The sequence below is a fragment of the Epinephelus fuscoguttatus genome, linkage group LG16, assembly GCF_011397635.1.
Source record: "Epinephelus fuscoguttatus linkage group LG16, E.fuscoguttatus.final_Chr_v1".
Classification (NCBI taxonomy): Eukaryota; Metazoa; Chordata; class Actinopteri; order Perciformes; family Serranidae; genus Epinephelus; species Epinephelus fuscoguttatus.
The window spans coordinates 35,393,329-35,407,754 of NC_064767.1; the positions used below are offsets into that span (position 1 = coordinate 35,393,329).

Here is a 14,426-nt window from a genome sequence, read left to right on the forward strand (position 1 = left end):
TGCTTGGAAGAAGATCAGCACTGCACTCAGGATTTCTGGTAAGTAGGCTATAATACGGTGCTGGTTATGGTCACTTAGCAACCTCAGACACAACCTGCCTCCACGCCCTTGAAAGCATCCAGTGCCAACCTCACATTTTCCAGGCAGCTAAAGATGTGGCACGTCTACGGTCCCTAACACCGTTAGCTCTGTCTGCACTGTTAGCACTGTTCATGCAGTTAACACTGTTGACTGCTAGCTGCTGGCTCAGCAACCTCCATGTCAAGAGCCATGTGCAGACAGTCCTAGCTCAGACTTTTAATCATAGATATGCTCTAAATGTCTTATGTAGCCCTTTTAAAAAATGTCATGCTAAACTTACTTAACTTTAACTAACTTTGTAATTAGCTAACAGCCTCACCACACAGCCCAGTGCTGTTCTGGAGGTCTGCTCTGCACTTGCTGACTTCTGACTCTGCACTAGTTCTCAACTGGCATGAAAGCACAGCAGTCACAGCACTTCTTGAAAATGTCGACTACATACAACCCAGACTGCTGTGCACAGGAACTTATGGCACAGTGCACGGGCTACTGTAGAAAACCAAATACAGTAACCCCTCTATCATCATGATGCACAGGTATCTCATGAAAGGACAACCTTCAACTCAAGCACTCTCAAACACAAACAGACACCCTGAGGGTCACATTAGTTTTAGAAACAGCATGTATTGATACTAGCAGCACTACTATAAAACGGGAAAATCACACAGGGCCTTTTCAATTATTTAGTGCACTAAGGCAGCGGTGCAGAGAGACCACTGAAGTTAATGACCTCAATTTGTAAAAGTGGTGGCCCTTGATGGAGGCAGCTTAATGAAGATTTACGCTGGTTGTAAGCGCGGCAGCAGCAAGAGGTGGAAGGCTGCAAAGAATAGGTATTATATGCTGGTGGCACGGTGCAGAGGCTTGGGGCTGACAGATGTTAACGGGGAGAAAATGGAAGTGGAATGAATGAAAGGTGGAGGAGATGGATGACACTGAGAAAGAAGATGAGGCCTGAGGAGCAGTGGGAAGATAAAGGCTGCAGAGAGAAACGGGGAAAATATAAATGAGATGTGTCATACAGAGCACTCAGCACTATAGGACAGATTAAAGAAGCAAGGAACTAATGATTATTTTCCATAAATATGACTGATTCAGCTGTTGATTAATGAGTCGATTGTTTTATCTATAAATTGTGGGAACAAATTATCTTGCATGCCTGCTTGCACAGTAAAAACACTAAACTCACCCTGAATGGTTTAATCAACTGATGATTTCATGGGTGCTCACACTGAATGTAAACCAGGAAAAACTGTCAAGTCCAAACTTACTCAAACAAGGTATTAAAAAGGAGGCTATGGTGAGGAAATTTTCCCACCAGTTAATATACACATGAAAACACTAGTGATATAGATGACACCTGACATTTTACAAGAAAAAACATGCTAAATATCTTATGTTTATGGTGCTTAAGATCTTTTCTTACTCTGAACAAAACAGAACAAGGACAGTTGGTGTGGCTGTGGCAGCACCTGCCTTTCTTTTTAATAAACTATCTAAAGTATTTTTCTCTCTTGGGCTGCAGCTCAAGCTCAGTGGCAGCTTCATCCTACTCTTCAGGAGGCACCATTCAGAAAGTCAAATCACACCAACATCTTCCTCATACAAGAATATAAACAAAAGATTGTACTGGTAGCTGAGGGAGGTCAGGGGTTGAACAGCCCTATCAGAGGCTACACTGTGGGACACATTCAGTATGTTAACATGACATTAGAGAAGATTGATTTATTGTGATAGTCCGATTAAGATTGGGCTTTTAAAATACATGTAATCATCAGTGTTGGGTAAGGGTTATTTTAAAAGTAATCAAAGTACATTACTGCGTTAATTTTTAAAAAAGTAACTAGTTACTTTACCGCGTTACTCCCTGAGTCAAGTAACTCAATTACTTTAAAAGTACTTCCAACGTTACTCCCTGAGAAAAGTAACTCAAGCACTTTTAAAGTACTTTTGAATATTCTACATTTCCTATTGGGCAATGGACCACAGGGCGCTAAGCCTACATTTTTTTGTCTCCAAAATTAAAGTTATGGACCACTTGCCCTTCACTGAGATCCAATTCTCCATCACAGCCGTCACTTTGACCAGTAGAAACACAGAACAATCTGCTGCCGTAGACAACTGTATGACAACAACACCCCAGCATTTTTAATATTTCCTCTCGGGATGTTGCCACACAGAGTAAAAGGGGGAAATGATGGTGTGAAACAGCAGAGGCACTTTGTCAACCCGCTGAGTTAACGTTACTGTAATTAGCATCAGGTTAGCAAACAATGGTACATCCTCACGGTCAGACATAAAGTAATAACATTAACAAATAGAGGTGTGGTTTTTACTCACAACAACTGCAGAGGCTCCCAGCTTCATTTGAAACAGACTACATTATAGATGGTACGTTATTTATTAATCCCTCTGTGTGTTTATATATTTACTTTTCATCTGCTCCGTTGTCTTTGTAAAGTTAACATATCGCACCGTCATTTCAAACTCAACACTTGTTTCAAATTAAAAGCCCTTTACAACCTCGACTGAGAGAATCCCTCCATTTTCTAAATGGGCTTTTATTCTGTTTTGTCAGAACTTCCTGTGGAAGATACAGTAGCTTGACAGTTTACGTATGGCGCTTCAAATGTAGTTCCTGCCACCTGCTGACGCTTTTAGGTGACTACAACAACATGTCGGCTCAGTGGCGGTTCTAGGCCAGTTTCAATGGGGGGGCCAAGCTAGGGCCAGTCCTTTTGATACAGGGGCACATACAAGTACGGTCAAATATCTAAGTCTGAACAATAAGATATATATATGTGTAAGGGGGTCCGGGGGCATGCTCCCCCGGGAGAAAATTTTGTATTTGATTTAAAGGCATCAATCTGGTGAATTCTGAGAGCAAAGTTATGATGGCAGAATATGCCTAGATTTCAACATCTTTGTGCTTTTTATGTGTGAAAAATGTTCCATTTTTACTGATAAAAACACTAGCTGTATGTTATGGTGAAGGGTTACACTTAAAATACAGCCTAAATACGTATTAGTGGTTAAATATTTCAGTAATCAAAAGAAAAATGACTGACGTACTGATCTGCCTCTGGAGGGCTATTTTAATATTTAAAATCATGTGCAGACAAAATATTCTTTTAAAATTCTCACACTCACAAGTACAGTTCCAGATACGCAAAACAATACAAAATACGCAAAACGAAAGGAAAACAAAAGGTGAGATTCAAATAAATTATACACAAACAGGCACAAATTACTGCTTTCCTCCCTCCCTCTCGATTTGCAAGTACAGCACCCTGAATCAGAGCATTTCAAAAGCCCTCTGGTAGTTGAATGCCTCTGGGACAGGCCCATTTATAGCAACCCACTGGATCCGTGGCGTGCACGATCCGGCCGAGGCGCGGGTGCTGGAGCTAATAGCAGCCATTCAAGAAGCTGCTCCACCAGCCGCGGCCTAGAAGCGGCTCGGCGCTCCGCTAAAATTACGCGCCGCGTCTATTTCTGACGGCGCGTCAATTTGCACAGACCAAATGAGTCAAACAGGAAGTCAGGCGCAGAAAAGACGAGAGTATCCAGTCGATTTTCAAAATAAAAGACCCATGAAAACTCCGGATCATATTTCACATCACTACATAAACATGATGTGACAGGCATGAGTCAAATGAAAAGGAAAAAGTTTTCAGAGCTTACCTCAATGGTGCTGTATGTTGCCGTGCAGGCTCAGAGTTGTCTTAAATACAGCCACACAATTCTCTACTGATGTGTTCTGGGTGTTTTCAAGAATGCTCACAAAGTGGATGTCAGTATTCCTCAATATTCCACTTAGAAATGCGGTCTGCTCTATCAACTCAGGCTCACATTAGCGCTAGGAGAGCGACGTCTGTGGTGAGGCCGGGGAGGGTGAGGGGGAAGGAGGGGGGAGCCGAAGAATTCCCAGTTGGAGCTCCAGCCGGTGCGCTACAGAGTGACGTTCATTTACCGGAGGCATTTTATATCTGGCCAGTTTTTGGAGACTGTGGCAGGGCAAATTAGTCAATGTATGGGAAACACTAAACACTAGAAAACTCAGGCCCTTTTCCTTCTTGTGTGGTGTATTCTGCATGATTCACTGGGTGCGCCTCTTTAAGTGGTCCGACCGGCAACCTGTTGAGACGATTTAGTTCCGCGTTCCCCCTCCAACTCCTCGGCGGGGGGGCCACAGGGGGGGCCGGACTCGGAGTTACGGGGGCACTGGCCCCTGCTGGCCCCCGCCTAAAACCGCCATTGTGTCGGCTGGCACATGAACAGACACAGTTCTGGCAGTGACTCAAATAATAGTGAAAGTAATAAAAATAGGACAAGAATAACCCGATGACATCACACACACTGTGAAAGACGATCAGGGATAATTGGTGAGTACCAGCGTGTAGCGTGTACCAGGCGTAATGCAAGTCCTGAGTCTGAAATATGTCTGTCAGCGAGTCCTACTCCACCTATTTAAGGTCCGTTTCCACTGAAGAAGTTCCTGGTACTATTTGGGGGGCAGGAACTACTACAGGAACGTCCTCTCGCTCGGCCCTTTCAACCGCCGTGTCTCCACTGAGAGAGTGGAGTACGAGGAAGGTTCCTGTAAAGTTACGGGTTCTGGATGTGACGTAATCGTTGCGTGACCATTTTGACCGGGGCGATGTAAGGACGCCATTAGCCAATAGCGGTGTCTGTAATAACTCACTAAATGGTCCATGAAAAAAATATTTTTTCCAGCGGATGTCTTAGTTACAACATGATTGAGCTAACTGGAGTAGTTTCATGTCATATCTGACAACAGGAGGCTTTTAACAGATCACATCCTGATGTTAGCTTTGCTGCTGCTGTTAGCTGTCCCTGTCAGCTGATGCTTTCTAGACATTGTGATTTCCCAAAACTGAATAAATACCACACATAGCAACACAAAACTGCTTTGCTAGCTCAATCATTTTGTAACTAAGATATCCGCCGGAAAAAATATTTTTTTCACGGGCCATTTAGTGAGGTTTTTTTACATGGCGGTAGAAGCTATATGAACGAACTAACCCTCGTCTGCTGAGTTTTAAAAATGCCGGCTATTTTGTTGCTTTCTGTTGACATCACATCCTTCCTTGAGTATATCCAGTCAGCACCAAGTAACCCCCAAGCCCCAGCCAGGAGTCTTTCGGGGCCGTTCTGAGTACCTACCCCGAGGCAGGGGCTTGTTTAGCCCCTGTAAAAGTTCCGGAACTCTGTCCTTCGGGGGTGGTTCTTGCAGTGGAGACACGCACCAACGACCCCGGCCCCGTAAAATTACCCCAAAGTTCCTGCGGTGGAAATGGGCCTTTAGACTCCACTGTAGACAACGGCAGCATTTCTCCGACCACGTAGCGAGCCACAAGCTCCATGGCTTCTTTCAGACTGATAGGTTTAACTTTATCTCTGTTATTAGAACCAAACAACAGCCATTGCTGTTTCGGAGCTGAAGGACCAGTGTTCTAAAAGTAACAGAAGTAACTGATGTCTTGTTTGAAAATGTACTTAAGTATTTGATTACTCAGACAGCAAACTAACGTGTTAGGTTACTCGTTACTGCAAAAAGTAATCAAAGTACTCTAACGCGTTAGTTTGTAACGCGTTATACCCAACTCTGGTAATCATGTTGGTCCAACGGAAATCCTACTAAATCAAATTTCTCAAAGTTGGACTAACACACCCAGATAATGTGATGGGGGGTCGGGTTATGGATCCATCCGTGCAGCTGCTTTTGGCTCAGGATTTTCTGTCGGAGATGTGAAGAAAAACAAAATGGAGTCCTACAGGCTGAGACATGAGGGCCGACTTGAACCTCCTCCACATCCTCAGGTATGTCACTCCTGCATTTTACTGCACATATTGAAAAATCTTAAAAGATGACTAATAAATCATTGAATCTTAATCTTGCAGTAATACAGAAAGATTCTAAAATGAGTTGGGGGCGACCACTTTGGGGTAAATATTAGGGATGCACGATAATATCAACATGTCAACAGTATCCGCCGATAATGGATTTGAAATGAAATGTCAGAACTGCCAACATGCTGATAATATCAGTACATCACCGGTATTGAAACTATCAGAATCAGCCAACATGCTTATTTCTTATTTGTTCAATGAATGAATATTACACACTTTAAAAAGTATCCTATCTCCATCTGCTGGTGGTCCCATCATGACAAGAGTACGTATACATAATATGACATTAATTCCACTACAGAAGAGACTCGATGATCACTAAAATTAGGGAGGGAAAAAGTGGATACATTGGTATTGGTTATTGGTCAAATGAGTTGTTACATATTGGCATATTGAATATCAGCAAAAATTCCAATATTGTGCATCCCTGGTAAGTATTAGGCTAACTGGATTTCTAATTTGCTCTTTTACATGTGCAAATGTGGTCAAGTCTGCACCTGTCACTGGAGTTCCCACTGGCTAGCTTTCATGTCCTGACAGTAAGGCTACTAAAATGTAGCAATTAAAGAAAACACATTACAGGGCAGTTGTGTTTTTTCAGAATTAAGTTGGTAAAGTGTTCATTCAAATTGATAATTTCATCATAGTAAACATGTGCAAACTGTCCTCACACAGGACAACCCAATCTGGTTGGGCTGTCTTTCTAAGTTAGTTGTAGACAAATCAAGACCAACATGTGAACGAGGGCTAACTGCATTTGGGGAGTTTCTGCTGATTCTTTGGTCTCCAAGAGGGGAAGTGAATTGCTGACAGGTATTATTTCCTAAAAAACACTATTTTCCAATCTAAACACACTGGAGAAGCAAGTAAGGAAGACACTGATTGGAAATGGGTGTCTATTCAATACCAAAAGGAGGGAGAAACAAACTTTAAAAAGAGGTGAGAATGAACAGGAGAGAGACAGCATAAAGCCTTTCTAGGCAGCAGCATCAGTTCACTAAACCCTAAGCTACAGTGAGCCTGGACTGACAAATATGTGAACAATCAGAGATTAATGACTTTTTATATGATAAATGGCTTCTAAAGAGCTCTCTGGATATTTCAGTTTCCTTATGATTGTACAAACTCATTAAATGTGGGCCCACTGAAGCTAAGTTATGGCAAGTGACACATCTTATTAAACTATATTAAGTTTCATGTATCTGCCACCCACAGTGTTCCTGAAAATGTTAATTCTGTCCTCTTCAGACAAAATTATAGCTCAATATGATGTCTGAATTAATCCATTTAAATCCAAATTGTTCTCCACGTCAGTTGCAATCTGAGTCATATGCTGATCAATGCATCTATTTTTTTACTGAACCGGACACAGTGTTCTCTACCAAGAATCCTAATGGGTGCTACAAGGCAGAAAAACTCAGGAGAGAGCTGAAGATTTACTTATCTTTCACTGTTTCTAAAGACATAGAGTATGCTGTAAATGGTATTAAGGTGCGCGTATATGTATGCATCATTTCAGCTCACGGTACAGTACATTCAGGCACTATTGTTTCCTGGTAACAGCTGAGTCAGCGATCCTGCGTCCACCCAAGGCCCAAGGTACAAAGCTATTTCCCATGGCCTCAGCTGTAATATAGAGCACTTTCACTCAGCACTATAGAAATCATTACTGCTGCTGGACACCATAGTACAGCACCGACACACTCACATTTCAGCAAATAGCATCAGATACAACATGAAGACTGTTCTATTATATAACCTCCAACATAGAGTCTAGAAGTTAGCAGTTGCAAAGAGCGTCACGGGTGCAAAGAGCATTACATCAGTCCGGTTGCTATGCTACACAAAGTAGCTCCAGAGCATCAATAGTAATCAATGAATATTCGAAGCATTGGCCTAAAGAGGGGAGGTTGTTAATAAAGATTTGTTTCCCAAAGGTACTGTGTGTTTTATGCATTGTTTGTGGCATAATAACAGCTTGTTGTTTTCTCATCATCGATAAATTACAGATGCACATAAATTCTTATAATAACAGGTTCTGAATCAGAGGCATTGTGCCACAAAACAGAGTGAAAAAGACGTGCAGAAACAGCATACTAGCTCAGACAAATGAGATTTGATTTTATAAGATTCATTGTTTCTATTAACATTTGGTCATGGACTTTCCACAGCGAGATATGACGTGCAAGGTACCCTGGGTGTGTTGGTTGTTGACATTCTGGGATACCATGTCAACCTCAGCCTGTTAGATGCATTGTCTGTTTTGAAAATACACCTCTGTTTTCACAGGAAATGTACAGTTTGCATACAGTCTCTTTTATAATGAGCTCACTACTGTATGTTGGTACAACACCAGGAATTAACATCTTTTTCCTCCAACAACATATGGATATGGTTACATTTATCCAACACATGCACATGGTGGGGTTTAGGAAAAAAGAACAGGATTTGGCATCACATTTATACAGGAAGCGAACACCGGCCTCCTGGGTGAATGACAGTGGTTGTTGGACCCTACCAACACCCATCCCACCCATCCTACTCTTTATCCCCCTTAACTTACATTGTTGTTGTTTCCCCGTGACGTCATAATGATGGTGACCTGCAGCGTATCATGCTGATGTTAATGGATGGCTTTTTTCGTTGTTTTCTGCAGCAAAAGTCACTGCCCAATCGCTGGTATTCGAGACCTGGTTGCTTCAACACTGAGCCATTAAATGGTCTGAACAACCTCACATTGGAGCCAAAATGGCTCAGATCTGTACTTAAACCTATTAACTATTTGCTGTCATACAAATAATTGCAATTAACAAGCAGATTAGTGTAGAATAGGTGAGATTTATTATTGTTGTCAAGCAGTTTGAGAGGAACTTTACTCAAGGTACTCAAGGTTTCTTATAAGCCACTGGCCAGCCTCAGGCTTGTAATAACAATGATAACACTTCCTTCATCATGTGCCTGTCCTGTGGTCATATATGTGGATGCACTGAGCTACAGAACAGTACAGCTGGTTGCTGTATGTTTGACTCCTACTGCTGTATGAGTGCACACTGGATTTCCCATACGCAGGGCTTTATGGCTCTGCAGTGTACAAGTTCCCCTAAGCACCTCATAATGCAAAAAACATTTCTCACGACCAAACAATGGTCACAAATGCATACGCAAAGAAATACACTTAACCAAATCTCGGAACCAAGCCACTATAGGTCTGACCATGATAAGTCTCTTGGGGAAACAGCTAATATGTCGAGAGATCCGGTGTTGCATATGAATGCAGATACATTTTTAAAAAGCTATTATAAAGCTAACTCATCGGCTGCTGATAACCAGTCAGATCTCATATTGCATTTCAGCCAATGGTTTCTGCTTCTCCAGACTGACAATTTACCTGCCACTCAAACATGATTGGTCAATACTAGTCAGACTACATAGGACTACCAGAACGCTTCAGGTACACCCTGGATGGCTGACACATAGAGAAAGACAACCATTTATGCTCACATTCACACCTACGGCCAATTAACCTCACCTGTATGTCTTTGGACAGTGGGAGGAAGCCGGAGTACCCAGACAAAACCCAGATGTAAACTCTGCATAGAAGGGCTCCCCCACCCCAGGGATCGAACCAAAAACCGTCTTGCTGTGAGGTGACAATGCTAACCACTGCAACACCGTGCCGCCCTATGTCAAAACAGCTGCCCCTATTCTTTTCTATTTACAACCTCATACCATTTGTGGCTTGGAGCACTCTAGCACCCCTGAACACGCCACTCCATGTCGCTTCATGCCACTGTCCTATTTCCAGCCTGATTTTAAGCTAATGCAGAGGTGGAAAAGGTACTCAGATGTGTTACTTTTGAAAATGTAATAATAACTTCTGTTGCAGCCAATGGTGTAGTGGAGGGTATATGCAGGTAAATGGGGTATACCCACCTCTTTTTCTGTCTCTTTACAGGACACCCACCTATCAGCCAAAAAGCCATCAGAATGTATAAAAAAGTATACCCACTTCCTCTGCAGTAACCTATCCATCTACCTGGTAGTACACCCACCTCATCAGCTACTATTTCACCACTGGTTGCAGCGCAAGCCTTCCTATTGGTGCCACGGGTGACACTTGACTCATGACATATGACACACCGCTCCGCTGCAGCAGCAGTGTGTTTTCAGCTTTAAAGAGTGCTCCTCCCAAACACCTTAAATGCTAACAATCTTTTTCAAATAAGCCAGCTTTGAGGTAACAGCCCCATAAACACACTCAAGTCAAATTCTGTTGCACAGTTCCAAAGATGGGTAAAGTGAGTCGATGTGGGTTTACCCTCAACTGACTCTCTGGACACAACACATTAATTTCGTCACACTCAGAATCACATAAACACAGAGAAACAACTACATCAGACACATCACAAGGGAGTGCTTTGGATCTTTTAATGGCAGCACAATTAAATCAGGCTGAAAGCCAAGAAAATGATTTTCAGGCCTCCATCGTTTCAGAGCACAACACGTGTCCTCTGCTGTCAAAAAGCTCCCTTTTATAGTGTGCATAAGGGAAAAATCAATTTGAACATATCAGAAGAGTTGAGCAACTGTCAAATGTGAGCTAATTAAAATGAGCAGACAGCCTACTCACAAAAACACACACTGTTCATGTGTGTGTGGACCTGTCTTTCATGTGTACATACATGTTAAAATCTCAACTGTCTCTCCAAAGTGTTGCTGTTGTGAGACTGACTCTCTCTGTTTTCACTTCAGTTTCTCAAAGGTGTGAATGTGTGTGTAAGTGTGTGTAAGTGTATGTGTATCTTGGCCCTGAACACACCTTTGCGTACCTATGTAACCCACACACCCTGGAGAGTTGCATCACCCACGTTTCCCAGCATACAAACACACACAGATGAGTACATATCGCCCTCACTCTCTGACAACTATTGCTATGGCCAGTAAATCCCAATGAGCCCTGTGTCTGTGTGTGTGTGTGTGTGTGTGTGTGTGTGTGTGTGTGTGTGTGTGTGTGTGTGTGTGTGTGTGTGTGTGTGTGAAAGAGAGAGAGAGATGGTAAGTCTGGCCTCTAAACTGGGTCTAAGCTTAGTTGAGCTCTTGAGACTTTGTGTGGGTGAATTTGCTTTGTGTCTCCTTTCTGTACATTAAGCCAAGGTCATCTTTGACTGTTGCTCAGCACTAACAGTCTAAACCAAAACTTGCAAGTATGTGAACACACAATTTGAGTCTATGGGAACATTTAATGTATGTGAATTTAGCAAACAAATACACTGGATGAAGAACCAGGTTCTAACCAGGTTGGAGGAAAGGCTTAGAGGCAAGGGAGGGTAAAGAACAGTGGAGTATATTATAAAAACTATCTCTGAATTTTTCTTGGTTCCAAATCAGTAAACAATGCATTGTGTAAAGAAAAATGACCTATAGTTAAGTATCACAACAAGTGAATTCAACAAGCATACTGTTACATGCCATTGGAAGGACAATTCTAAGATTTTATATATTAATTTTCAAGAGACATGGAAACAAATCCCTTGGGAGTTTTCAAGACCATGTCAGATAATCCTAAATTAAGGTCCATTTGTTTCTGTTATATTTTTCCAGAGCCTTTAACTAAATCTCATGGTCTCGCCCGGCAGATGGAATTTCCCCATTTGTCATGGAGAGGGCTCAAGCATCAACATGTGATTCATTAAACTTAAATGACATGATAGCAGGTGTTTGTAAATGTAAGGATTGTCATAACTCCTGTCTGAGCAATTAAGCAATCTCCATCCACTGATGAAGACTGAGATGCAGTTAAAAAGGGCTAACCTGTGCTCACCATCCAATATGGCCTGTTTCCTGGGTTTTGTACCCACAATTGTGTCCATTGTGACTACGAGCAAGGGCTTACCACATAAATTATACATAAATAATACCAAACGTTTGACTCTGATTCTGAGCGAAAATAGCTACTTCCTGGGCCACTTGCCAGCTAACCACACTAGGTGCCTCCTTATCTGCACATACCTGTATGTTTGCATGTATGAGGTTGTGGTAGAGCATGGACATGGTGCTTGTGCAAAGTTTTGTTCTGGATTATAAGTGTTCAGGTTGTTTTCAAATTCAGCAAGGAATGACATTTTACCAGCAATGTTTATCTGGTGAATTTTGGGATGTGACACAGCCAAACAGTTGCATCTGAACAAACCACAAAGACTACAGCCAACAGCCAAGGAGCACGTGCCTTCTGCACCTGTATGAGAGGAAGAACTCCTCTTACCAGCAGGTGGCGGTAGTTTGTATTCGTCATTGAAAAAGGGAATCCAGAAGACCGACAGGCCATATTTATGACAATAGTTAGCCAGTTAGCACATTAACAACACAACTCGATGTTGAAAGAATAAATGATGCATACTGTGCACATGCAAACAGTAATGCAAACCATTACGAACCATTTCTGCCAAAAAGCTCAATGCCTAAAAAAATAAACTTAATCTAACACAAAACACTTTTTGATCTCATGCTCTTGACTTAAGTCATTTGTTTTCTTTCTACATATCTGTTTCTCTTTTTGTGCACTGAACAGAACTGCTTATCAGAGGGATCACCATCGGGCTGAATTGGTCAAAAAACAGCTGACAAGGACTGACTGATGCCAACGGTGCAGGATACCAGGGTGACAGATACTCACCGACAGTGACGCCCGACCACTGGCTTGGGCCCTAAGGCAGATAATTTATTATTTTGAGATGCTACAGTGTTACATGTTGGTAGTGACTGCAATGTTTGTATTGTTACTAAACCTATGGCTTATTAGCTAGCAGATATTATATGAGTTTTGTGCTGGTGGGCTTTGTTGCCATTGTTATATTATTTATTTATTATTTTATTTAAGAAAAAAAATAACAAAAATATAGCCTTTATCTCAGATCAGGTTTGGGATTTCAAATTCAGCAGTACCAGGTGGGTTCAGCTGGGGCAGACAGGAAAGGTACGGGTTTGGGGCTGGGTTCAGGTCTTAGTTTTATGCACATGCAGAACTCTAGGTTGTGGGTCTCTGTTGATTTAGTGTGTTAGAAGATAAAGAAGTATAACTATAATAAATATGTATGAACTGAGAAATAAAATAGCCTCATATCCATTATTTCAAAGCCAGATGACACTGACTCAATCAGCCCAGGTGATTCTAAACCAACATTCCAGCATAACTTGATGTGAATTTATGAATGTTATCCTGTATGGGTCATGAATGAGTTATGAATTGAAATACAAGATAAGAGTTACCCTGTGCCTACCGTTGTACAGACTCTGGTGGTGGGGGGACATCTCCTCTCCTGCCATCCTCCTCTGACCCCCATCCCTGCCAGGGGAGCCACTGCTATACCTCCCCTTGTCGTGCTCCATCCCAGAGCTGTGCTGATAGTGATGGTGGTGCCGTATAGACTCTGGACTACCCACAATCACCCGCCCCTTTCTCAGGTGCTCAGGCGTCCCCACCGCTGTCGGCTTGGCCTCAGGACTCCCACAGCCTGCCCCTGCCATGTTAACCGGCCGGTGTCTCTGACTCAGCTCTGGGCTGGACTTGGCTGTTCCCTTCCCACAGCCTGCTGATGCCTGCCCTGACATCAATAGCTGTTTCTGGGCCAGTAGGTCAGAGCTGCAGGGTTTGGGGTGGGAGTCACATGGTTGCCTGGTGGGAGACTTGCTGTGTTTGTCTGGGCTGTGTCCCCGAAGACCACGGGGGTCCAGGTTGGTGAGGGACCCCCCACGAGGGCGACAGGCCTGGGGGAAGGTGTGGTACTCTGGGGTGGAGCTGTGCCTCCTGCCTGTGGATTCACACACATCTCCTGGTTTGTGGGGGTGCTCTGCAGAGACACATCTTGATCCAGGGCTGTGGTTGGAGCCCAGGGGAGGGGGTTTGAGGTGTGGGTTATCTGGGCTATCTGTACTCCCCGCACTGGAGGTGCTGCTCCCGTCGCCAACGTCCCGCAGTAGTCCAGGTGCTGGGACACCTCCAGCAAGCTGAGACAAGCTGCTCTGACTGTCTATAGAGCTCCTACGGCCAGGAACCCCATGACTGCCCACACCTCCACCTCCTCCCCCTCCAGCCACAGCCACAGCCCTCTCCTCCTCCAGCATGAGGCACACCTCCTTGAGCTCCATGTTCTCCCGGATGACCTCCACCTGCCGCTGCTCCAGTTCCTTCAGCTTCTGCAGGTAGATGGCCACCTCCTTTCTCATCAGGCCTGCACTGTAGCGGCCCAAGCGCTGCCACTCCCGCGACACCCGCTTCCCCTTCTGCCGGTCGTCATCCAGGAAGCAGCACAGGTCCCGCAGCTCCTGGTTGTCCTCCTGCAGTTTCTGGTTCACGTCCTGGTTTACACAGACACACACAGGAACAGAAACACACACACAAAGAGCAGCACAGT

At 43.4% G+C, this 14,426-nt stretch overlaps 1 protein-coding gene across 2 annotated transcripts in view; it reads right to left on the reverse strand.

Annotated features, from left to right (window-relative positions):
* ccdc85a (coiled-coil domain containing 85A) overlaps positions 1 to 14,426 on the reverse strand; it is a 59,986-nt gene that overhangs the window by 42,733 nt on the left and 2,827 nt on the right. The window contains exon 2 of one of the 2 annotated variants that reach the window (XM_049600629.1): positions 13,293 to 14,370. In XM_049600629.1, the coding sequence (XP_049456586.1) occupies positions 13,293 to 14,370 (1,078 nt within the window). Of the gene's footprint in view, positions 1 to 13,281; positions 14,371 to 14,426 lie in introns of both variants that reach the window. The other variant, XM_049600630.1, reaches the window with a different exon arrangement.